The sequence below is a fragment of the Mobula birostris genome, chromosome 4 (assembly GCF_030028105.1).
Source record: "Mobula birostris isolate sMobBir1 chromosome 4, sMobBir1.hap1, whole genome shotgun sequence".
NCBI classification, from domain to species: domain Eukaryota; kingdom Metazoa; phylum Chordata; class Chondrichthyes; order Myliobatiformes; family Myliobatidae; genus Mobula; species Mobula birostris.
The window spans coordinates 206147154-206174056 of NC_092373.1; the positions used below are offsets into that span (position 1 = coordinate 206147154).

The 26903-nt window shown below is 42.1% G+C and overlaps 2 protein-coding genes across 3 annotated transcripts in view; one reads left to right on the forward strand and one right to left on the reverse strand.

The window, feature by feature from the left end:
* The window catches only part of wdr54 (WD repeat domain 54), a 68474-nt gene extending 41771 nt beyond the window's left edge, over nucleotides 1–26703 (reverse strand). Inside the window, exons 1-4 of one of the 2 annotated variants that reach the window (XM_072256827.1) lie at nucleotides 26656–26703; nucleotides 25459–25679; nucleotides 12351–12576; nucleotides 147–209 (exon numbers count right to left, since the gene is read on the reverse strand). In XM_072256827.1, the coding sequence (XP_072112928.1) occupies nucleotides 147–209; nucleotides 12351–12575 (288 nt within the window). In that variant the 5' untranslated portion in view covers nucleotide 12576; nucleotides 25459–25679; nucleotides 26656–26703. Of the gene's footprint in view, nucleotides 1–146; nucleotides 210–12350; nucleotides 12577–25458; nucleotides 25680–26179; nucleotides 26239–26655 lie in introns of those variants that run through there. The other variant, XM_072256828.1, reaches the window with a different exon arrangement.
* Nucleotides 26704–26705: 2 nt separating this feature from the next.
* Nucleotides 26706–26903, forward strand: part of LOC140197107 (uncharacterized protein C2orf81 homolog) — a 31169-nt gene continuing 30971 nt past the window's right edge. The window contains exon 1 of the mRNA XM_072257022.1: nucleotides 26706–26802. Within this exon, the coding sequence (XP_072113123.1) occupies nucleotides 26706–26802 (97 nt within the window). The remainder of the gene's footprint in view (nucleotides 26803–26903) is intronic.

The following is a 26903-nucleotide window of genomic DNA, read 5'->3' on the forward strand; positions in this document are numbered from 1 at the left end:
GCTGCAGTGATGCTTCTGGGACACTTTGACAGTGAAGGAACACCAGTTGTATAAGCTCATGTGTGGATATCATCCGACTGTAGTGCCTCTGAAAAAGCAACAAGAAAATGTTCACCAATTATCTCATTTCATCTTGCCCACCTCACCTGAATGCCTTTCTGTGATGCCAACACCAGGAGAATTCGAGAAGGTAACACACACCACGATGCCTGAGGAAAATCAGGGAGAAAATATTTAGCAACAACATGTATCTCAACTTTTATATTCTGACAGAAATAATTTTAGAGACAGGTAAATGGCACAGAAGTTACCAGGAAAGTTGACGAATGCAAGGCAGTGGATGTTGTCTACACGGACTTTGACAAGGTCCCGCATGGGAGGCCGATCAGGAAGGTTCAGTGCTCGGCATTCAAGATGAGGTAGTAAATTGGATTAGCCATTGATTTTGTGGGAGAAGCCAGAGAGCAATAATAGATGGGAGGCTGTGACTAGTGGTGCAGGAATCAGTGCTGGGTCCATTGTTGTTTGTCATCTATATCAATGATCTGGATAATAATGTGGTTAACTGGATCAGCAAATTTGCAGATGGCACCAAGATTGGGGGTGTAGTGGACAGTGAGGAAGGCTATCATGGCTTGCAGAAGGATCTGGATCAGCTGGAAAAATGGGCTGAAAAATGGCAGAAGTAATTTAATGCATATGAATGTGAAGTTTTCCACTTCGATAGGACCAGCCATGGAAGGACTTACACAGTGAATGGCAGGGCACTGAGGAGTGTAGTAGAACAAAGGGATCTGAGAATACAGGTCCATAATTCATTGAAAGTGACATCACAAGTAGATAGGGTCATAAAGAAAGCTTCTGGCACATTGGCCTTCATAAATCAATGCATTCAGTACAAAAGATGCAATGTTATGTTGAACTTGTATAAGACATTGGTGAGGTCTAATTTGAAGTACTGTGTGTAGTTTTGGTCATCCACCTACAGGAAAGAAGTAAGGTTGAAAAAGGTTGAAAGAGTGCAGAGGAAATTTACACAGATATTGACAGGTCTGGAGGACCCGAGTCATAGGGAGGATTGAATAAGTTCAGACTGCATAGAGGTATATAAAATCATGAGGGGTATGAGTAAATGCAAGCAGGCTTTATCCATTGAGGTTGGGTGGGTCATTGGCTCAGGGTGAATGGTGAGAAGTTTAAGGGGAACGAGGGGAATCTTTTTCACTCAGAGGGATGTGAGAGTGTGGAATGAGCTGCCAGCACAAGTGGTGCATGAGAGCTCAATTTCAACGTTTAAGAGAAGTTTTGGATAAGTACATGGATAGTAAGGATATGGACTTTGGTAGGACTAACAAGGGTAGGTCTTACACAGTAAGGCAGGTTAAATGGTTTCGGCATAAACCAGGTGGGCTGAAGGCCCTGTTTCTGTGCGGTACTTCTCCATGACTCTATGACTGCATGGGGCAGACGCAGAGGAGGTTTCTTCTTCTTGGTGGATCTAGATCAATGCCACAGTACAGTAAAGGGTGACTCAGGTAGTGTAGCTGTTAGCACAAGGCTTTCGAGCACCCACAATCACCACTTGGGATCTGCCACTGTCTGTAAGGGGTTTGGATATTCTCGTGTGGGTTTCCTCCAGGTGCTCCCACATTCCGAAGATGTACAGGTTAGGGACAGTGAGTTGTGAGCATGTCGGTGCCGGAAGTGTGGTGACACTTGTGAGCTGCCTCCAGCACAATCCCCACTAATTTGATTTGATACAAACAACATTTTGATGCACATGTGACAATTAAAGCTGATGGCTTTATCTCATTTCAGGACAAGGAGTTGCCTATTTAGATGGAGACAACGAGGAATTCCTTCTCTCAATGGACTGTAAATCTCTGGTCTTCTCTACCCCAGAGAACTTTGGAGGTAAGGCACTGAATATAATGAAGATGGAGACTAACAAATATTTGAAGTACAAGGGAGTAAAGAAGATTGGGCAAAGAGGGAGATATTGGTTTTGAGGCCATGATTGGATCAGCCTCAGGAGATTTACAGGAATGAGGTAGATCTGCTAGTTGAGTGGTGTCACAACAACAACCTTACACTCAAAATCAAGTAAGACCAAGGAACTGATGGGGGACTTCAGGAATGGGAAGTCAAGGGAACAACATCACTTCTCGTTGAGGTGTCAGGAGTGGAAAGGCGAGCAGTTTCACGTTCCTAGGTCTTAACATCTCTGAGGATCTACTGTATCCTGGACTCAACACATTGATGAAATTACAAAGAAGGCATGACAACAGCTATATTTCATTTGGAGTTTGAGGAGATTTGGTATGTTACCAAAGACTCTAGCAAACATCGACAGATGTACTGTGAAGAGCATTTTAACTGGTTGCATCACCGTCTGGTATGGAGGGGCCACTGCACAGGATTAGAAAATGCTACAGAGGGTTGCAAACTCAGCCTGCTGAATCAAGGTCACTAGCCTTGACCATTCAGGACACCTTCAAAAGGCAATGCCTCATCATTAAGGTTCTGCACCATCTAGGACATGCGCTCTTCTCATTACTACCATCAGGGAGGAGGTACAGGACCCTGAAGACCCACACTCAACATTTTAGGAACAGCTTCTTCCCCTCCATCATCAGATTTCTAAATTGACAATGAACCAGTCAATGAATACTACCTTACTACTTTGATCTCTTTTTACTGTATTTACTTAATTATAAATTATAATAAAAAATATATATTAATAATTAACAATTAACACAGCAGTGCAATATACAAAATATAATATAATTTATAATAAGAAATATATTTCATATATTGAATTGATGCCGCTAAACAATTTCAGGACATATATCAATGATAATAAACCCAGTTCTGATTCCAACTCGAAAAGGTGTGTCAGAAAGGCAATGTCATGATAATCATTGGGGATTTTAACATGAAAGTGGATTGGGAAAACCAGGCCAGTACTGGACCTCAAGAGAGAGAACTTGCAGAATGTCTAAGGAATGGCTGTTTAAATCAGCTTGTTGTTGAACTCACAAGGGTATCAGCTGTGCTAGATTGGGTGTTGTGCAATGATCCGGAGGTGATAAGAGAGTTTAAGATTAAGAAGCCCTTAGGGAACAGTGATCACAATATGATCGAGTTCACATTGAAATTTGAGAGGGAAAAATAAAATCCAATGTGTCGATATTTCAGTGGGATAAAGGAAATTACAATGGCATGAGAGGGGAACTGGCCAAGGTTGAGGGAATACAAAGAAGCCAGAGCTAGTGGGAAGATAGAGGATTGGAGAGCTTTTAAAAACTTGCAGGGATTTCCACCTGCAGCTCAATGGAGTAATACATAAATTTTGTGGCTGCCTTTAATTCCTCCTTTTCCCCAGTCTAAACTTTGAATTGTTTAACTTTTATTTTTTGGATCTTGGAGGGAAATAGTGGTCATTATGTCGTATCCTTTAAGAAGTGGAAAACAGCTTTTTGAACCTAGCAATAGAAAGGGAAAAACTTCGAAAGAAAAATCAGAAGATACGCCTGTCTGGGCTGAGCGTTTGGAACATGCATTGATGGGACTCGACAACAAAATGGACAATAACGTTCCGACAGAGTTTACAGACTATTGCGGAAAATATTGTTTCCTTGAATACTGAGTTTAAAGAATCGAAACATCAGATTGTGGATATTACAAACCGCTTGGAACAGGCTCAACGCAAAATTGTCGATTTAGAGGCAAAATTGCATAGAAATAACATTCGAATTGTGGGTCTTCGAGAAGGTGCTGAGAATGGGAATTTATTGGATTATTTTACCAATTTGTTTCAAACTCTGTTTCGGGATATTCTATCTCAGCCTCCCGATATTGAAAGAGCTCACAGAATTTTCACTTCATCAGATAAAGCTCGACCAATTTTAGTCAACTTTCTTCACTTTAAAGTTAAAGACCAAATCATAAAATATGCAAGAAAACAGTAAGTTTTTAAATTTGACAGTTCCGAGATCCGTTTTTACAAAGATTATCTACGGGAAGTTATGGAACAACGGATCAAATTCATATCTATCATGAAGGTAGCCCATGAAAAATGACTTTTTCCATTTCTCAGATACCCAGTGAGATTAAAATTATTTCCTAAAGATTCTACACCTCGTGTCTTCTTGGATCCCCAAGCAGCATTGGATTTTGTCAACTCTATTGTGGAATCGGCTGATGTATGAAGGATATTAGGTTTGCTGAATAATTTTCTGAAAGAAAACAGGTTTTGAAGATTTCTGTATGCTGAAGATATCCTTTGATCGATGGATTACTTAAAGAAGAGGTGATCTTCTTGGTTTGACTAAAGAATGACTCTTTTTGAAGTCTGTTTAGTATACAGAGTGAATTAATACAGCGGATAGATTGTTAACTGGTTTGGTTATCTGTTTCTATCTTCCTTTTTCTTTATTAATTAACTGATAGTTTGCTTACAGTTTATACTGTATAGACTTTTTTCTTATATTATGGAGTGTTTAGTAATAGATAATTAGCTTTAGTTCTTTTGTTAAATAAGGTAGTAAGTTAAAGAATAATGGCTCTTTTTAGAGATTATACTGTTTTGACGTCTTTGGAGACTGTTTTTGCATTCCCTAGTTTATTTTCAATGATTAAGTATAAACTTTTTTTTTCCTTTGCTGGGCCTTCTTAAGGTTACGTATTTTCTTTGCAAGGAGGAGGGGGGAATTGAGAGTAAAAACCTTTAAATCATTATTTAAATTGAGCGGCATGCGGAGTTCCGTCATTTTGCTTTTCTTCTTGGGGATGCGTTCCGGCCTTTTTTCTCCTTTGCCGGATTTCTATATTTGGGGATGGTGGGAGGTTTGGGGGTATTTTTGCATTAAATTGGGGTTTATCGTGGGATTTTATTTTTTATTTACACATTTCCTGTATTTTTTCCCATTATGGAGTTCCGGAGCATGCGTATTTTCTATTTGGTTATACTCATCACCACCATCTTTGATTAGCCCACGATGTTATGCGTGTATTGTTGTGTTTAAGAATAATATCCAATGGTACTTAAACAGATAAACGTTATTAGTTGGAATGTACGTGGCTAGAATCACCCTATTAAGCGAAGGAAGACTTTTAAAATTATTAATCAATTCCAGCCCGATATAATTTTTGCTCAAGAAATGCGTATCAGAACGGGCAATCAAAATTGATTTTTTAAAAAGTGTAAGGGCCTTCAATACCATACTACTTGTCAAAATAAAACAAAGGGAGTATCTGTTTTTGTTAAATCTAATATTTTATTTATTCTAGAAGACATCGTCTCAGATAATAATGGCAGATTTTTAATTATTAAAGGAACAATTTGTAATAGAAAAATTGTCCTGGTTAATCTATACAGACCTAATGTAGATGATCCTTCTTTTTTAAAAATGTATTTGGTTTATTACCAGATTAAATGAATATATGCTGCTGATGGGAGGTGACTTCAACTGTTGTTTAAACCCTTTGATTGACAAGAGTTCAACCAATCAGCAGCTTCCGAGTTATTTGGCAACACATTAATTCCTTTTTAATTGATTATGGTTTGATAGAAATCTGGAGAAATTTACATCCTAATGATAGAGATTATTCTTTTTATTCACATATTCATAATAAATATTCAAGAATTGATTATTTTATAGCTGATTTCCAATTTTTGTCCAAAGTCCAGAAATGTGAATATGATGCTATTGCTGTCTCGGATCATGCACCTTTAAGCTTAACTTTTGAGTTAAATGATGTTAGTAATGTAAATTTGCCTTAGCACTTTCCAGAAAATTTATTACAAAGTTCGGACTTTGTCAAATTTATAGAGATTCAGATAAAAGATTTCTTTCTTTTTAATAATACGGGAGATGTCTCGAAATTGATTATATGGGATACATTTAAAGCATATTTGCGAGGTCAGATAATATCCTATTTGGCTAAGCTCAAGAAACAGACAAAAATAGAGTTCGATAGAATTTCAAAACAAATTAAAGACCTGGATAACACTTATGCAGTTTCTCCTAATGTTGATTTATTTAAACAAAGGGTTGAACTTCAATCACAATTTACTAATAACTTATCCTATCGAAAGAAATTTGCTTAAATTAAAAAGTCAATTTTATGTGTTTGGAGATAAAAGTAACAAGTTATTAGCAACACACATCAAAGTTGCTGGTGAACGCAGCAGGCCAGGCAGCATCTGTAGGAAGAGGTGCAGTCGACGTTTCAGGCCGAGACCCTATTAGCATCTCAATTTAAAGCAGTTAGAGCTAAAAGACAAATTTTAAAAATTCGTAAGGGAGATGGTAGTTTAGCTTGTACTTATGAAGATATTAATAAAATTTTTCAAGACTATTACAGTGAACTCCATAAATCTCAGTTTCCAGCTGACCCTTCTAATATGTATGCCTTTCTACAAAAGATTGATTTTCCTAGAATATCTGTTGAAGATCAGCAAATTCTTGATGCTCCTTTTACTGAAAGAGAAATTCAGAAAGCTATTCTTTCAATGCAATCTGGTGAAGCTCCTGGATTGGATGGTTTTTCTGTAGGATTTTATAAAAAATTTGAAGATTTGCTTACTCCTTATATGTTGGAAATGTTTAAGGATTCTTTTCTGCTAGGAGAGTTACCTTCCACATTTTATGAAGCTTCTATTTCTTTAATTCTTAAGAAAGATAAAGACCCTACTGATTGTGCTTCATATAGACCTATTTCATTATTAAATGTGGATGCTAAAATTCTTTCAAAAATAATGGATAATCGGATGGAGAATATACTAGCTAAAATTATTTCTCAGGATCAAACAGGTTTTCTAAAAGGCCATTATTCTTTTTTTAACACTCGGAGACTGTTAAATATTATATACTCATCCCTCTCTAAGACTCCCCAATGTGTTGTTTCTCTAGATGCTGAAAAGACATTTGATAGAGTTGAATGGAAATATCTATTTAAAGTTTTAGAGAAATTTAGCTTTGGTACTAATTTTAATAAATGGATTAGATTGATATATAAAAGCCCTATTGCCACTGTTATTACTAATAACAGTAGATCCCCCTTTTTCCGACTTTCACGGGGTACGAGACAAGGATGTCCGTTAAGCCCTTTGTTATTTAATTTGATGTTGGAACCTTTGGCTATTGCACTTCGTGAAGCTAAAGATATTCAAGGAATTTCTATAAATGGAACTATTTGTAAGATTTCTCTTTATGCGGATGATCTTTTGGTTTATGTTTCGAATCCTGAAGAATCTATTCCTAGTTTATTGAAATTATTAAATGAATTTGGATTGATTTCAGGATATAAATTAAACCTGCATAAAAGTGAATTATTTCCTTTAAATGATTCTGCTCTCTATATATGATGACATTCCTTTTAAAGTTACAGATTCTTTTAAATATTTAGGTATTATTATCACTAAAAATTATGGAGACCTTTATAGAGCTAATTTAGTTCCCTCAGTGGATTTTATGAAGCAATTTTTTCCCAGATGGAATCCACTTACACTTTCATTAGCCGGTTGAATTCCATGCAGTTAAAATGATGATTTTACCAAAATTTTTATATGTATTTCAAAATATTCCTATTTATCTAAGAAGTTTTTTGATCAGGTTGACTCTATTATTTCATCTTTTGTTTGGAATAATAAAAGACCAAGAATTGGAAAATGTCATTTACAAAATTAAAAAAGGATGGAGGTCTTACTTCGCCTAATTTAAGAAAGTATTATTGGGCGGTTAATATACGTTATGCGTGTTCTTGGTTATATTGGACCGATAAAAAGGAATGATCACCATGGGTTGATCTGGAATTGAAAATTGTGAAATAATTCTGTTTAACTTAGTTATTAGGAGCTCCTTTACCTGTACAATTAGCCAAAATTTCTATTCTAAATATAAATCCTATGATTAAGCAGTCATTACAAATCTGGTACCAGTTTCGTAAGTTTTTTAATCTTAAAAAATTTAACCTTTTTAGTTTAATTTATCGGAACTATTTATTTAAACCTTCACTTAGTGATCCTACCTTTTCTCTTTGGAGGAATAAAGGAATTTTTTCCTTTATGGACTTGTTTCAAGAAGGCCGACTGATGTCCTTTGAGAAATTAGTAACTCTCTCATATTCACATTTTTTGCAATATCTTCAGGTCAGACATTTCTTACAAGAATATTTAAGTAATTTTCCATATATACAAGACTCTGACCTGTTAGACGTTATTTTAAAAATGAACCCTTTAGTGAAAGGTTTCATTGGGAAAATTTATAATTTATTATTACAACAGGATAACTATCCTTTACTTAAGATTAAGCAAGATTGGGAAAGAGAGCTTAACATGACCTTGATAACAGAGGATTGGTTGCGAATTTTGAAGTTGATCAACTCTTCTTCGATTTGTGCCAGTCATTCTCTAATTCAATTTAAAATTGTACATCGTTATTATTTGACAAAGGAGAGATTGTCTAAAATATTTCCTAACGTAAATAGTCAGTGTGATAGATGTAAAACAGATAGCTACATTCGCACATATATTTTGGTTGTGTTCTGTATTGAAACAGTTTTGGAAATCTATTTTTTCCACAATTTCTAAAGCTTTAAAAATCAATTTACAACCTAATAAATTGACAGTTTTGTTTGGTATAATTCCTCAATATATTCACGGTATTTCTATATCAGACCAACATGTAATTGCATTTGTCACATTATTGGCTAGAAGGGCTATTTTATTGAAACTGAAAGGTGCCTCTGCTCCCATTTTGATACAATGGTTCTCTCAGGTGATGTTATGTCTTAGTTTGGAAAAAATTAGAAGTCGAACTTTTGATCCTAGATTTGACTTATTATTGATAAACTGTTCAGTTTGGTTGATAGTTTAACTCTTATTCTACATATGGGTATGTTATCTTGATTATCTTGATGTATTTTTTTTATTGTTGATTTTCAATAATAATTAATAAAAAAGATTTAAAAATGAAAATGAAAAACTTGCAAAAGGAAAGTAAGAATGTAATTCGGAACGAAAAGATGAATTATCAGAGGAAGCTGGCGACTATTATCAAAGAAGATACTAAAAGCTTTTTTAAGTATATAAAGGGTAAAAGAGAGTCAAGGGTAGATATAGGGCCAATACAAAATGACGCTGGAGATATTGAAATGAGAGATGCAAAGATGGCAGAGGAATTGAATGCGTTTTTTGCATCAGTCTTCACAGTCGAACACATCTGCAGTATACCGGACATTCAAGAGTATCAGGGAAGTGAAGTTAGTGCAGTGAAAATTAAGATGGAGAAGGTGCTCAGGAAGCTTAATGGTCTGAGGGTGGATAAATCTCCTGGACCTGATGGAATGCATCCTCGGGTTCCGAAGGAAATAGCTGGAGAGATTGCGGAGGCATTAACAATGATCCTTCAAGAATCGATAGATCCTGGCATTTTACCAGATGGCTGGAAAATTGCAAAAGTTACTCCGCTATTTAAGAAGGGTGGGAAGCAGAAGAAAGAAAACTATAGACCTGTTAGACTAGCATCAGTGGTTGGGAAGTTATTTGAATCGATTGTTATGGATGAGATTACAGAGTACCTGGAGGCACATGACAAAATAAGCCAAAGCCAGCATGGTTTCCTATAAGGAAAATCCTGCCTGACAAACCTACACCTACTGCAATTCTTTGAGGAAATTACAAGCAGGCTAGACAAAGGAGATGCAAAGGCCTTTGACAAGATGCTGCACACGAGGCTGTTTAGCAAGATAAGAGCCCATGGAATTACAGGGAAGTTACTAGCGTGGGTGGAGCATTGGCTGCTTGGCAGAAAACAGAGAGTGGGAATAAGGGGATCCTATTCTGGCTGGCTGCCAGTTACCAGTAGAGTTCCACAGGGGTCGGTGTTTGGACCGGTACCACAGCGCAAAGCATGTGCTACCGGGCCGTGAGAAAACGATATGAGTCAGCTGCACCTTTCCTCATTTCCTGTCACGCACTGTTGAACTTGGACATAGGGCTGTCAACTGTCCCGTATTTGCCGGAACATCCCGTATATTGGGCTAAATTGGTCTGTCCCATACGGGACCGCCCTTGTCCCGTATTTCCCCCGCTAAGGTAGAGCGTTCCTCTGAAACCTTTCATGCCGAAATGAAGTGAAGCGAAGAAGCAATTACCATTAATTTATATGGGAAAAATTTTTGAGCATTCCCAGACCCAAAAAATAAGCTAACAAATCATACCAAATAACACATAAAACCGAAAATAAATAACACTAACATATAGTAAAAGCAGGAATGAAATGATAAATATACAGCCTATACAAAGTAGAAATAATGTATGTACAGGATAGTCAAGAAGATGAAGGCAAAAGCGATTTGTGGGAAAAAAATCAGCACGTACGCACATCACATGCGCATGGCATCAGATGCCCGCGCAAGGCTTCATGGTCATGGTAGTCTATCCTGGGGTAAAGTGTCCCAGAATTTAACTGCTACTTTTGTCCCTTATTTGGGAGTGAGAAAGTTGACAACCCTAACTGTAAAAGACTTGTTGAGGTGAGTTTAACCCTACTTGAACACCACCCGCCCCCCGCCCCGAACCCCAGTCAGCCGGTCCGCAAGAATATTGTCAATATTAAACCGGTCTGCCGTGCAAGAAAGGTCGGGGACCCCTGAAATACAATGTTGGAAAGTGTATGGTCATGCACTTTGGTGGAAGAAATAAACGGGCAGACTATTATTTAGATGGGGAGAGAATTCAAAATGCAGAGATACAAAGGGAGTCGGAAGTCCTTGTGCAAGATACCCTAAAGGTTGAGTCGGTTGTGAAGAAGGCGAATGCAATGTTGGCATTTATTTCTGGAGGTATAGAAGATAAGAGCAGGGATGTGATGTTGAGGCTGTATAAAGCATCGTGAGACCACACTTGGAGTATTCTGTGCAGTTTTGAGCTCCTTATTGTAGAAAGAATATACTGACATTGGAGAGGGTTCAGAGAAGATTGACGAGAATAATTCCAGGAATGAAAGGATTACCGTATGTTAAAAGGCCTGAACAGATTAGATATGGCAAAGTTACTTCCCACGGTAGGGGATCCTGGGACAAGAAGACACAATTTCAGAATTGAAGGACGTCCTTTTAGAACTGAGATGTGGAGAAATTACTTTAGTCAGAGGATGGTAAATCTGTGGAATTTGTTGCCATGAGCAGCTGTGGAGGGCAAGTCATTGGGTGTATTTGTGACGAGAATACACATGGATAAGATGTTAGCTGTCCTCTGTGATCAGCAGTTGGTCTGCCACCTGTCTTCAAGAGAGAGATGAGGAACACAATGAAACAGCATCTGGAAATGTGTAATGAAGGGACGGGAGAGAGAGCTGTCTGGAGCGGCTCCCCCTTTGAACCCTGAACTGTTTGAAGTGGTGGACAGGCGATGCCCCAGCAGGGGGATAAAAAGGGACAGGTTCGCTAAGGCAGCACACACACGACACCCGAGGTAACGAGACCCTGGAAGCGGTGCGCCTCTCACGAGTCGGTGGGAAGTACCGGACCTTAAACGCACAGAGTGGAAAGGTACGATCAGCGGGAACCCGGTATGTGTCCACCCTCGCTTGGGTGCTGAGTTCACTGCAGAGGATCGACCGCATCTGGAGGAGGGGTCACAGTCGGTGACCTCAGGTGACATCACAAAGGACCTGCCCGAAAGCTGCTTGTGAGCCATATCGCCGGTCTGTGAGTGGAAGCCGTGTCTGAATGATCAGTCGTTCCCGTTCTCTCTCTCCCTCCCCCCACGTTGTCCATCGCCATGGTAACGATTACTGCGAACTGAAATAAATTGGACTGAACTTTTGTGTCACTTTGAAATTTGGTCATTTACCCCTAGACAATGATAGAGCTTGATTGATGCTGTTATCTTAATTCTGTGCACATGTGTGTTTATCATTGCTGAACTGTTGCATTTATTATCCTTTCGATTACTGTGTTGCTTGTTTCTTTAATAAAACTTTCTTAGTTCTAGTAATCCAGACTCCAACTGAGTGATCCATTTCTGCTGGTTTGGCAACCCAGTTACGGGGTACGTAACATATTTAACACAGAGATAGATAGGTTCTTGATTAGCCAGGGCATCAAAGGGTATGGGGTGAAAGCAGGGGATTGGGGATGACTGGAAAAATTGGATCAACCCCTGATTGAATGGTGGAGCAGACTCCATGGGCCTAATGGCCTACTTCTGCTCCTATATCTTACGGTCTTTACGAAGAGGCCATGGGCCTTCAGAGCTCAGCCTAGACCTGCCCAATTTCCCGTGGAGGGTACTGACCACCCAGCCCATCGTGCAAGCAGGCAAACCAGTGCACCCGTACCTGCATGATTAAGGAGGTGCCATGTCCCATGCCTCCCTCCTTGGACTGCAGCTGCCTGTGAGAGAAGTTCAGGCCATCAGCAGAGGCGCTCACCATATTTACCAGGCCACCGTGGATCACAGCAAAGTAGGTGAGATTCTTGTGTGTGATGGGCAGCACGCTGAGGTTGTTATAAAGGGCAGATGCACTGCTCTTAATCTGTATGCCTTTCTCCTTCTTGTACATCCTACAACAACAACAAAGAATTCTCTTTGGGTTAGGAAGTTATGGGTATTCTATGTCAGTGGTTACCCAGCGCATCCTCCATGCATATTCACTACTAACTGGTTTAGTGTTGGCACTTTTCTCCCCTCGTTCCTTCATGATAAACCCTGACTGCTCTTACAGTCATCTCAATGGACAGGGAAACACAAGGGGAGTATTCAACACCCAGAGTCTGAGATCTCAACTCATCTGTGCTCAACCTTCCCCAAGACAAGAAAATCAAAAGCAATGCAGATACTGGAAATCCAAAACAGAAACAAAAGAAAATGTTGGACATACTCAGTAAGTCAAGTAGCTCCTGTTGAGTTAACCACATCTTCTCATGTAATTTATTGGTCAAAAGTATGGTACAGATGATCCCACCACCAAGCACGTCTTCCCTCCACCCCACTTTCTGCTTTCCGCAGGGATCACTCCCTACGCAACTCCCTTGTCCATTCGCCCCCCCCCCCCCATCCCTTCCCTCCGATCTCCCTTCTGGCACTTATCCTTGTAAGCGGAACAAGTGCTACACCTGCCCTTACACTTCCTCCCTCACCACCATTCAGGGTCCCAGACAGTCCTTCCAGGTGAGGCGACACTTCACCTGTGAGTCTGCTGGTATGATAAACTGTGTCCAGTGCCCCGGGTGTGGCCTTCTAAATATTGGTGAGTCCCAACGCAGACTGGGAGACCGTTTCGCTGAACACCTACGCTCTGTCTGCCAGAGGAAGCAGGATCTCCCAGTGGCCACACGTTTTAATTCCACGTCCCATTCCCATTCCGAGAATCCATGGCCTCCTCTACTGTCGAGATGAAACCACACTCAGGTTGGAGGAACAACACCTTATATTCCATCTGGGTAGCCTCCAACCTGATGGCATGAACACTGATTTCCCTAAGTTCCATTAATGGCCCTCCTCCCCTTCTTACCCCATCCCTCCTATTTTTTTCCTCTTCTTCTTCTTGCTTTCTCTCTCACAATAACTCTTTGCCTGTTCTCCATCTTCCTCTGATGCTCCCCTCCCCCCTTCTTTCTTCCAAGGCCTTCCGTCCTATGATACTCCCCCTCCTCCAGCCTTGTATCCCTTTTGCCAATCAACTTCCCAGCTCTTAGCTTCATCCCTCCCCCTCCTGTCTTCTTCTATCATTTTGGGTCTCCCCTTCTCCTTCTCACTTTCAAATCTCTTACTATCTCTTTTTTCCGTTAGTCCTGACGAAGGGTCTCGGCCCAAAACGTCGACTGTACTTCTTCCTATTGATGCTGCCTAGCCTGCTGCGTTCACCAGCATTTTGTGTGTGTTGCATGATACAGAGGAGTTGCAGATATGGGCAGGGAAATGGAAGATGGAGTTTAACTGGCCAAATGTGAAGTGTTGCACCTTGGTAAGTCAAATGTAAAGAGACAGTACACTGTTATGGGCAAAACCCTTAACAGTGTTGATGAGCAGTGGGACCTTGAGTTCCAAGTTCCAAACTCCCTGAAAATGGCTACACAGGTTGATAGGGTGGTTAAGAAGCATGCTTGCTTTTCAGTCAAGGCATTGAGTTCAAAAGTCAGGAAATTATGTTGCAGCTTTAGACCACATCTGGAGTATTTCATACAGTTCTGCTCACCTCTTTATAGGAAGGATGCCAAGACTTTAGAGAGGGTGCAGAAGAGGTTGCCTGGTTTAGAGGGCATATGCTATAACGAGTGGTTAGACAAACTTGGGTTGTTTTCTCTGGAGCGGTGGAGACTGAGAGGAGATCTGACAGAGGTTTATAAGATTATGGGAGACATAGATAGAGTAGACAAACAGTACCTTTTTCTCAGGATTGAAATGTCTAATACCAGAGGTGAGAGGGGGTAATTTCAAAGGAACTGTGAGGGGCAAATATTTCTCCCCCCCCCCCCCACAGAGTGGTGGGTGCCTGGAATGTCCTGCCTGGGGTGGTGGTAGAGACAGATATATTAGGTGCTTTTAAGGGATGTTTAGATAGGCACATGAATGTGAGGAAAATGGAAGGATAGGGAAAATATGTAGGCAGAAGATATTAGTTCAGTTGGCCATTTGATTACTAATCTAATTGGTTTGGCACAACATTGTGGGCTGAAGGGCCTGTTCCTGTGCTAGACCTTTCTATGTTCCAAACGTATGTATCACATGTTTCAGTATCAACTAAGCTAACATCAGTTTGTAGCATATATAACCTAGACTGGCTCAACATTATCGACAAATTCCCCTATACTTGCCATTCACCGGAATTCCTCCATCTATCTACCAATTTTCTTGAACACACTGAAATCTACAATTAAATCAACATTTAACATTCAATATTCCAAATTATTTTCCTAATCCCAAAGATAAAGACACTCACAAATTTCTACAGATGTACCGTCTTCGAAAGGCTATGCATCACAAAGATGGCTTCTATCATTAATGACCGTCATTACCCTGGATACGCCCTGTTCTCACTGTCTTTTAAGAGACTCTTGGATAGGTACATGGAGCTTAGAATAAAATAGAGGGCTATGGGTAACCCTAGGTAATTTCTAAAATAAGGATGCGTTCAGCACAGTGTTGTTCGCTGAAGGGCCTGTATTGTGCTGTAAGCTTTCTATGTCTCTATGCTACCAACAGGAGCCTGAAGACACATACTCAGTGATTCAGGAACAGCTTCTTCCCTTCTGTCGTCAGCTTTCTGAATGGTCCAAGAGCACTGCCTCAGTATTTCCCCTCTTTTTTTTCACTACTTATTTAATTGCTTTTAATATATACTTATTGTAATTTATAGTTTTATTATTGAGCGATGTACTTCTGCCCAAAACAACAAATTTCACAACATACGCTACTGATATTAAATCTGATTCCATTCATATAATCCTTTTATCTTAGTAAAAAAACATCTTAAAGCATCTGATGAAAACAATTATCAAAACCCTTAAGGAGATATCAATCCTGAAGCAGGATATTGACCTCAAACTCCAACAGTTCCTTTCCTCCCACAGATGCTGCCTGATCCACTGAATTCCTCCAGCAGCTTGCTGGTCACTAAAGAATTATTAGGACAGCTTACTCTCATATCCTATCAAAGACCCACAGGAACATGCACTGTGCCCCTTCAGACACCCTTGTAAATCCACAATTACCCCTCATAGGCATCATTGTGTGAAGTAGGAGCTAAAAGTTCAGTTGTGTCTGCCCTGATAACCACAGCTGACCCCACACCCCGTCCTCTTGGCATTCCAACAATATCCATATAGATCCATAGATCACTGGCTTTAATATCTTCCGCAACCTTCTTTGTGAAACTATTCCAAAGATTCAAAGCATTGTGGATTAAAAAAATCCCTTCCCACCTGTTCTGAATGCTCAGAGGTTAGAGACTGTAACCTCTGGTTGAAAAAAAGACAGCTATATAAGGAATATAGAAAACTTAGTAATGATGTTAACCATAGGGCATATGAAAATATGAGAGCTATAGTCAAGAGGGAAATTCTGATTGACAAAAGGCAGGTTGAGAAGGATATTGCTGATAATGCTAAGATTGACCCCAAGAGATTTTCTTCAATACTTTAGTAGTAAAAGAAATGTTGAGGAAGTTAAGTGTATTAGGAATAATAGTGGGATGATAAATTATGCAGAGGACATAGGACATAGTGGATACTCTTAGTTCATATTTTGCTATTCACCTGCGAAGATGTTAGCAATATGTCACTAACTATAGAGAAAAATAAATTTGTTTTAAGTGACTTAGATATATTAGAAACTGAGATCCTATTTCCACTGAAAAAGCTGGAAGTTATTGAATCTCCAGTGTCAGACAACATATATTGAAGGGTACTTAAAGAGGTCTGTTGTTACATATACAAACCCCTAACATTTTATTTTTCAGAAGTCGGTGAAGACCGGTGAAATCACTACGGCCTGGAAATGGGCTAACATCCAGGTATATAAGAAGGGTGACTGCACTGACCCTGGTAACTATAGACCAGTAAGCTTAATGTGTATCATAGGTAAGATAATGGAAACATTCATAAAGAATGAGCTGGAAACGCAGCTGATAAGAACAGGCATGTTAGCAGAAAGCCAGCATGGGTTCAGAAAGAGGAAATCATGTGTTTACTATATGCTGGGGTTCTATGATGAGGCAACTAAAATTTATGGTAACAATAGAGTGGTTGATATCATTTACTTGACCTTTCAGAAGGTTTTTGACAAGGTACCCCATAAGAAGTTAATTATCAAATTACAGGCGGTAGGGATTCAGGATAAGGTGTGCGAAGCAGGTTGGACCACCAGGTTGGATCGGTAGTTAGGAAAACAAATGCTATGTTGGCATTCATTTCAAGAGGAATAGTGTATAAGAGTAAGGAGGTGTTGATGAGGCTCTATGGGGCACTGGTGAGACCTCATTTGGAATACTGTGTGCAGTTTTGGGCCCCCTATCTTAGAAGGGATGTACTGATGTTGGAGAGAGTTCAGAGAAGATTTACGAGGATGATTCCTGGAACGCAGGGGCTAACATATGAGGAGCGTTTGTCGTTTGGACTGTATTCATTAGAGTATAGAAGAATGAGAGGGGATCTCATAGAAACATTTCGAATGTTGAAAGAGTTGGACAGAGTAGGTGTGGAAAGGCTGTTTCCCTTGGTGGGTGAGTCCAGGACAAGAGGCCACAGTCTTAGAATTAGAGGGTACCCATTTAAAACAGATGAGGAGAAATTTTTTAGCCAGAAGGTCATGGATTTATGAAATTTGTTGCCACGTACAGCTGTGGAGGCCCGATCATTGAGGGTGTTTAAGGAGGAGATTGATAGGTATCTAATTAAGTCAGGTTATCAAGAGATATGGGGAAAAAGCTGGAAATTGGAACAAGATGGGAGAATAGTTTAGCTCATGGCGGAGTGGCGGAGCAGACTCGATGGGCCGAATGGCCTACTTCTGCTCCTTTGTCTTGTGATCTTGTGAATGTGAGAAGAATCGGCTCAAAAACAGAAAATAACGAGTTATGATGACAGCAACGTTTTCACACCTTGAAGATGTTAAAAATGGGGTTCCGCAGGGATCAGTTTTGGGGCCGCTTCTGTTATTAATTTACATTAAGTACATAATGAATAAACTAGTTAAGTTTGCAGATAACACAAAATTAGGGAGATGGGCTAAAGACATCCAGGCAGCAGAATCAATACAGTTAGATCTAAACAAAATTCAGATATAGCAGATAAATGACAGATGAAATTTAATGCGTGTTATGGTTTCTTTGTAATGTTTCACTGCTAAGGCTAATGTAATGGCTTCTCTGTAATGTTCACTGCTGAGGTAATGGTTTCTCTGAAGCAGCAATGTTAGGTTTATGGCTAGAGATAACGGGACCGTGGTATGCATGTTAGCCAATTGGAGATTGTTGCTTTGTCTTGTGTATCTGGAAGGATGTTTTTTCATGGTTTTCTGTCGAGGAGAGATGAAGAGGGAAGACGTGCGTGGAGAGAGCTGGTAGACGACCGGACGGAGTGGACGGGGATCTGAGGGTCTGAGGATCGGCGATGCTCAGAGGAGACTGATGGTGGAAGAATGACTACTGAGTGAGCTGCAATGTGAACTTTTGACTTGAATTGGGCCCTTTTTTATTTTCATTACTAACCCTATATTCAGATTAAGATTCATAAAGTTCAATCATTTAATTGCATATGGTGTACTGTCTGATATTTTGCATTGTGGGTTTGTAACTGGGCGGTACATTACACAGCATCCACACAAACGTGATTTCCCAGTTTGGCAAGGCCGAAGGCTGTTTCCCCTCGATGAACACGAGCTGGGCGAGCCTGAGGGTTACAATGGTGGGGGCTACGTCCTGGATTGATTCCGTTGGATGCTGTGTGATTACCTGTTTAAATCTGTGCTTGTATGGATGCTGCTGGGGTGGAGCACTGGTATGCCTCCGTGGGGTTACCAGTAACTAATGCGTGCGTGTTGAGTGGGGCAGATATTAGCACCCCCGATGAATTGTTCATTCGATTTTTGAGTATGGTTAAAGCTGTTGGCAAAGTTGAAATCGTAGCGTGAAGGTTTGATAAAATGGCAGACTCAGACCTTGTTTTAGTTCAGACTAGCACTGACGTAACGGCGGTGGGAATGCCAGAGTCTGTCGGTGACCCAGGTGAGGCAGGACCTGTGAATAGACGCAGCTTTTTTTCTGCAGTATATAGTCCTGACGCTTTGCCCTGTCTGAGTGGTGCGAATTGTGCTGAACTGAGGCTCCAGTCTCTTCGGGGGCGTGGGTTTGCTGCGTCTATTCACAGGCGCGATCCGACTGCTGATGGGCACGGGGGTGGGGGGGGGGGGGCTTCTGCAATCTGTGCCTCACCGGTACCCTAGCAAGAAACTCCCGACTCCCCTTCGTGGTCATCCGGAGCATCCACTAAGAGGGCTTCACCCTCAGGTACTCCGGGAAATTTGGGGGTCCCCATCAGTCTCGCTACTTCTCCAGGCCTTACCATCATTGGCTTCAACTGGGTGAACCACACCGTCCCTCGTTTAAATTCGGTATCCGGCCCAGTGCTGCCACACACTTCCTCAAGAGCAGCCCAAAACTCCTCAGGAATGATAGAACCCTGTCTCTGAAATCTCTGCATCCCCCCCCCCCCCCCCCCCCCAACTGCAGGCAACTCTGCTTGTGACCCAGCCTGCTGGGCTCCCTGACGGTATGGACAGGCCATGGCCCTGCCTCACCTGGGGCACCGACAGACTCTGGCAGTCCCACCGCCGTTATGTCAGTGCTAGTCTGAACTAAAACAAGGTCTGAGTCCACCATTTTATCAAACCTTCATGCTACGATTTCAACTTTGCCAACAGCTTTAACCATACCCAAAAATTGAATGAACAATTCATCGGGGGTACTAATATCCGCCCCACTCAACACGCACGCATTAGTTACTGGTAACCCCACGGAGGCATACCAGTGCTCCACCCCAGCAGCATCCATACCAGCACAGATTTAAACGGGTAATCACACAGCATCCAACGGAATCAATCCAGGACGTAGCCCCCACCATTGTAACCCTCAGGCTCGCCCAGCTCATGTTCGTCGAGGGGAAACAGCCTTCGGCCTTGCCAAACTGGGAAATCACGTTTGTGTGGATGCTGTGTAATGTACCGCCCAGTTACAAACCCACAACGCAAAATATCAGACAGTACACCATATGCAATTAAATGATTGAACTTTATGAATCTTAATCTGAATATAGGGTTAGTAATGAAAATAAAAAAGGGCCCAATTCAAGTCAAAAGTTCACATTGCAGCTCACTCAGTAGTCATTCTTCCACCATCAGTCTCCTCCGAGCATCGCCGACCTTCAGACCCTCAGATCCCCGTCCACTCTGTCCGGTCGTCTACCAGCTCTCTCCACACGCGTCTTCCCTCCTCATCTCTCCTCGACAGAAAACTGCGAGAAAACATCCTTCCAGATACACAAGACAAAGCAACAATCTCCAATTGGCTAACATGCATACCACAGTCCTGTTATCTCCAGCCATAAACCTAACATTGCTGCTACAGAGAAACCATTATCTCAGCAGTGAACATTACAGAGAAGCCATTACACAAGTAAAAGTAAAATATTATATATAGGAAGTAGAAATATTAGATATGAATATACAATGGGGGAGGGTCTTGAGTTAGAAAGTGCACTTAATGAGAAGGGTTTGGGCAACCTGGTAGACTCATCACTATCAACATCTACACAATGCACAGAAGCGATCAGGAAGACTGATAGAATATAGGCCTGTATAATGTGCTCAGTGGAGTTCAAGTCTAGAGATGGTCTCCTTAAACTGTATAATCCGCTTGTGAGGCCACACCTTGAGTACTGTGTACAATTTTGGTCTCTATATTTTGTGAGAGATGTGAAGGCACTGGAGAGAGTTCAGAGAAGGGTGACGACACTCATTCTAGGTCTGCAGGGCATGAGCTATGAAGAAAGACTGAAAGAATTAAATCTTTTTAGCCTAAATAGGTGTAGAATGAGAGGAGACATTATAGAACTAGAAGGGTATACGTAAGGTGGATACCAGCTGCTACTGCAAAATTAATCCATTATCAAGGACACGGAGCCATAGATGGAGACTGGTTAAAGGGAGATTTCAGACTAACATGAGGAAGCATTTCCATACAGAGCGAGTTGTGGACACATGGAACAAGCTACCTAGTTGTGTAGTTGACAGTAGTACCTTAGAGATTTTCGAATCTAAACTCAATAGTTATTTCAACACACCATGTGAATAGGAATTTGGCAAGACTTGTTGGACCGAGTGGCCTGCTCCTGCCAAAAACTTTCTAATGTTAGGCTCCCCAGCTACCCTGTCACACATTATTTTGTACATTTCAAAGGCATTTCAAGCAGTAAGCTGATCTACACCTCCACCCACTAACCCATCCAACCACCACTACTTTATCATTTCCTGTCACTGTCATCTCATGCCTAGCATCACTTTATGGAAATACAATCTATGTATATAAGCTATCTTACGTATTTATATTTATTGTATTTTTATTATTATTGTGTTCTTTATCTTTCATGTTTATTGGTGCTGCACCACATCTGGAGTAACAATTACTTTCTTCTCTGTTACTTGTGTACTGGAAATGACATTAAATAATTTTGAATCTCTCATTCTTCTAAGTTCAACACTATACAGATACTGTCTCCTCAAATAGTAAACCTGCCATCTCAGAAATCGATTCTGGTGACTTCCTGGCATTCCAACTTTTATTTGTATCCTTCTGGCGGCAAGAATTACCTTGTACACAACGTTCACACTTGGTCTGTGTGATTGGATTACGATACCACTATTTTTTACTCAAACCCTCTTCCAATACAAATTTTTGTCCCAAAGACCTTTCTAATATCCTGCAGAACCCATTTGTCAATGACTTAGATACAAGGACATTCAGCTTTCTGTAAAAACTAGCACAGATCAATCTCACCTTTGAGAAAAAGTCATTCACATTTGACTAAAATGGACACCCTCATGCCCATTCAGTTACCCTGTTTCCTTCAAAGGACTCTCAGCATCCCCCATCAGTTTACAGCACCACTCAGCTGCGAATCATCTCTAAAACAGATTACATTATAGCCAAGAAAGCATAACAATGCCTTTACTTGCTTGGAAGGCAAAGAAAATTCAGCACATCCTCGACGCTTCTCATCAATTTTGTTCTAAACAGATGCAGCATAGAAAGCATCCTATCCTGACTTGGTATGACAACTGCTCTGTCCAAGAAACCGCGGAGTTTTAAACACAGTCACGTCCATCTTGCAGACCAACCTCCCATCCACGGAGACTGCCTATACTTCCCGCTGCGTCGGGAAGTCAGCCACCCCCTCCCCTCTCATTGGGCAGGAGATATGAAAGGTTGACAGCACGCACCACCAGCTTCAGGGATAGTTTCGATCCAGCTGTTATCCAATTTTTGAATGCACCACTTACAAGCTAAAGATGAACTCTTGATCTCTCACTCTACCTTGTCATGGCCCTTACACCTTATTCGTCCATCTCTAACTGCAACTAGGTGATAGGTGATTCTGTGGATGGAGGAAAGAAATGCGGGTGGTAGTTTGCCTCCAAGGTGCCAGGGTCTGGGATGTTTCTGATCACGTCCACGATATCTTGAAGTGGGAAAGGAGAACAGCCAGAGGGCGTGGTACATTTTGGTACCAACGACATAGGTAGGAAAGGGGAGGAGGTCCTGAAAAAAGACCACAGGGAGTTAGGAAGGAAGTTGAGAAGCAGGACCACAAAGGTAGTAATATCAGGATTCAGATTTCTGGATCATTGGGAGCTTTTCTGGGGCAGGTGTGACCTGCACAAAATGGACGGGTTGCACTTGAATCTGAGGGGGACCAATATTCTGGCAGGGAGGTTTGCTAAGGCTATTGGGGGAGAGTTTAAACTAGAAATACTGGGGGGTGGGAACCAAACTGAAGTGACAGAGGCAAGGGCAGTTGGCTCACAAACGGAAAAAGTTTGGAGATGGTGCAAAAGGGAGGATAGGCGAGTGACAGAGAAGGGACGCACTCCGATGGTTGGGGAGGTGTCTACTTTAATGCAAGGAGGATCATGAATAAAGTGGATGAACTTAGAGCATGGATCAGCACTTGAAGCTATGATGTTGTGGCCATCACAGAGACTTGGATGGTGCAGGGGCAGGAATGGCTACTTCAAGTGCCAGGATTTAGATGTTTCAGAAAGGATAGGAAGGGAGGCAAAAGAGGTGGGGGCGTGGCACTGTTGATCACAGATAGTGTCACGGCTGCAGAAAAGGAGGAGGTCATAGAGGGGTTGTCTACTGAGTTTCTGTGGGTGGAAGTTAGGAATAAGAAGGGGTCAATAACTCAACTGGGTGTTTTTTTATAGACCACCCAAGAGTAACAGGGACATCGAGGAGCAGATAGGGAGACAGATTCTGGAAAGGAATAATAATAACAGGGTTGCTGTGGCGGGAGATTTTAATTCCCCAAATATTGATTGGTATCTCCCTACAGTGAGGGGTTTAGATGGGGTGGAGTTTGTTAGGTGTCTTCAGGAAGGTTTCTTAACACAGTATGTAGATAAGCCTACAAGAGGAGAGACTGTACTTGATTTGGTATTGGGAAATGAACCTGGTCAGGTGTCAGGTCTCTCAGTAGGAGAGTATTTTGGAGATAGTGATCACAATTCTATCTCCTTTACCATAGCAATGGAGAAGGATAGGAACAGACAAGTTCGGGAAATGTTTAATTGGAGTAAGGGGAATTATGAGGCCATCAGGCAGGAATTTGGAAGGATAAATTGGAAACATATGTTCTCAGGGAAACGCACCAAAGAAATGTGGCAAATATTCAGGGGGTATTTGCGTGGGGCTCTGAGTAGGTAAGTTCCAATGAGACATGGAAAGGATGGTAGGGTACAAGATCCGTGGTGCACTAAGGCCGTTGTAAATCTAGTCAAGAAGAAGAGCTTACAAAAGGTTTAAAAAACTAGGTATTGAGATGAATCAAGAAGATTATAAGGCTAACAGGAAGGAGCTTAAGAATGACATTAGGAGAGCCAGAAGGGGCCATGAGAAGGCCTTTGCAGACAGGATTTAGGAAAACCCCAAGGCATTCTACAAGTATGCGAAGAGCAAGAGGATAAGACATGAGAGAATAGGACCAATCAAGTGTGACAGTGGAAAAGTGTGTATGGAACCGGAGGAAATAGCGGAGGTACTTAGTGAATACTTTGCTTCAGTGTTCACTACGGAAAAGGATCTTGGCAATTGTAGGGATGACTTACAACGGACTGCAAAGCTTGAGAATGTAGATATTAAGAAAGGATGTGCTGGAGCTTTTGAAAAGTATCAAGTTGGACAAGTCACCGGGACCTGATGAGATAACCCCAGGTTACTGTGGGAAGCGAGAGAGGAGATTGCTGAGCCTTTGGCAATGATCTTTGCATCATCAATGAGGACGGGAGAGGTTCCAGAGGATTTGGAGGGTTGCGGATGTGGTTCCCTTGTTTAAGAAAGGTTGTAGGGATAGCCCAGAAAATTATAGGCCAGTGAGTCTTACTTCAGTGGTTGGTAAGTTGATGGAGAAGATCCTGAGAGACAGGATTTATGAACATTTGGAGATGCATAATAAGAACAGTCAGCATGGCTTTGTCAAGGGCAGGTTGTGCCTTACGAGCCTGATTGAATTTTTTAAGGACGTGACTAAGCACATTGATGAAGGTAGAGCTGCAGATGTAGTGTATATGGATTTTAGCAAGGCATTTGATAAGTACTGTGCTGAATTCTGGTCGCCTCATTACAGGAAGGATGTGGAAGCCATAGAAAGAGTGCAGAGGAGATTTACAAGGATGTTGCCTAGATTGGAGAGCATGCCTTATGAGAATAGGTTGAGTGAACTCGGCCTTTTTTCCTGGGAGCAATGAAGGATGAGAGGTGACTTGATAGAGGTGTACAAGATAATGAGAGGCATCGATCGTGTGGATAGTCAGAGGCTTTTTGCCAGGGCTGAATTGGCTAGCAAGGAAGTACGTACAGAGGAGATGTCAGGGGTAAGTTTCTTTACACAGAGTGGTGAGTGCGTGGAATGGGCTGCCAGCGGCAGCGGTGAAGGCGGAAACGATAGGGTCTTTTCGGAGACTCCTGGATGGGTGCATGGAGCTTAGAAAAATAGAGGGCTATGGGTAAAGCCGAGGTAGTTCTAAGGTAGGGACATGTTCGGCACAGCTTTGTAGGCCGAAGGGCCTGTATTGTGCTGTATGTTTTCTATGTTTCTAACTCTTATGGTTCCTCAAGGTTGTCATAACTGGGGGGGGAGGGAGAGGGGGAGAGGGGGAGAGGGGGAGAAGGGGAGAGGGGGAGAAGGGGAGAGGGGTAGTGGAGATAAGCTCCCACTATCTATTAAATGCTCCCAATGCTGTGTGTCTCAAATAGCCACTGACAACCAAGTCCTGATCCTGGTTTTCAAATGTGGCTTAGCTAGTGAGCTGGCAGAACCGTTTCTAGTGACAGAAGGAGGGCAAAGGCAGGTTACTGGCACCTTAAAACCAGTTGCTTTGGGCTGATGGGGCTCGTCAGTCATGGTTGGCGGCTCGTCAGTCATGGTTGGCAGCTCGCCTACGAGGAAAATTCTGATCTTAAAACTCTATTGTGTTGTGTGGCTGTACCCACCTAAGGGGAAGATTTTGGGAACAAACCCCGAGGTAAAAATCTGCAGAATTCCCTGGGGCAGTCCTACATTGAACGTTGACTTTATATACACATACACACATATACACACATCAGTGGACTGGAAGGACCCATTCCACCCTGTAGCTATAAATAAAATGAAAAACATAACAAACCAATTTACCTTGGTACAGGCAAACAAATATTACTGTAGATTCTGAAATCTGAAACAGAAGCAGAAAATGCTGGAAGAACCTAGCCAATTACGCAGCATCCGTGGAGAGACCAAGCACCACATCAGGTCAAAGGTACTTCATGTGTTCTGCTACTTAAGGTCACAAAATATCTGTCAAATGTGATACAACACCGGTAAGTACTGGGGACCTTCAGCAAGTGCAGTCACACCTGTGGAGAAACAGAGAATATTTAGAATGGGAAGGTAACGCTGCAGAGAGCAGAATGGGTGTCAAGAACAGACGTAATATCTGTGCATCACACACAAAGAGCTGGGGGGACTGCGTAAGTCGGGCAGCATGGAAGTGAATAAACAGTCAATGCTTCAAGCCAAGACCCTTCATCAGGCCTGAAAATGAATAAGGGAGATGCCAGAATAAGAAAGTAGGGAGAGTGGAAGTCGTACAAGCTGGCAAGTGGTAGGTGTGACCAGGTGAGAGGAACACAGGTGGCTGGGGGAGGCAGGGGTGAAGTACGAAGCTGGGAGGTGATTGGTGGGAAAGGAACAGGGTTGAATAAGATGAATCTGATTGGAGAGGAGAATGGACCGTGGGAGACAGGAAAGGAGGGGAGAAACCAGAGGGACAGATGGACAAAGGAATCACAGAGATTTCCTGTGGAAAGCAGATAGTGGAGGAGGGAAGGTGAAGATGTATTTAGTGGTAGGATACCATTGAAGATGGCTGGACTTGGTGCGCCGAATGTGGAGGCTCATGGGGAGGTAGATGTCTCTAGTTGTCCAGAGACCAAGGTTATCTGGATGACATGGAGACGGGTTTGTTCAATATCTGATCAAAAGACCAAAGTAGAACTGAATCAAACAAGGCTGAGCAAGGTGAATGTTTGGTTTGCCTTTCAAACCCCGGGAGGACTTGCCTCAGGCTCACTAACTGCCCCACCACCACGACCTGGAGAACAGATTGCCTGCGGTCTGGTTAACCATCTCCCCCTCAACCCTCTTCCCACCTCTCCCTTCACCCGTCCCCCGTACTAACTCATGCCCCTGTAATCCCGCCATCTCACTGCCCTGCCCAAAATCGCTCCCCGATCCCACCCGGCTCCTCTTCACCCCGCAACATCCCTCAGCCCGTCGGCCGAAGCCATCACTCCCTCCGGCGCGTCCCCAACCTGCCCAGGCCTCACTCACCGGCTCCATGGTGACCGACACAGAACGTTCGTCTGACGTCGAAGAGCGTGATGACGTCATCGGGATCGGGCGGAGCCTGTTGCCCAGAGACGGCGGGAGGACGCGGTCCTGAGCCGAGCAGCGACCACCGGGAGGCCGACGAACCAGGTGGGCGGGCGGAGAGAGGGATCGCTGTGCAACCCCTCCCGGAGTGAGGACGGAGGGTCCTTTGGGTCTGTTCCCCTTCCCACCGCAACGAGGGATATACC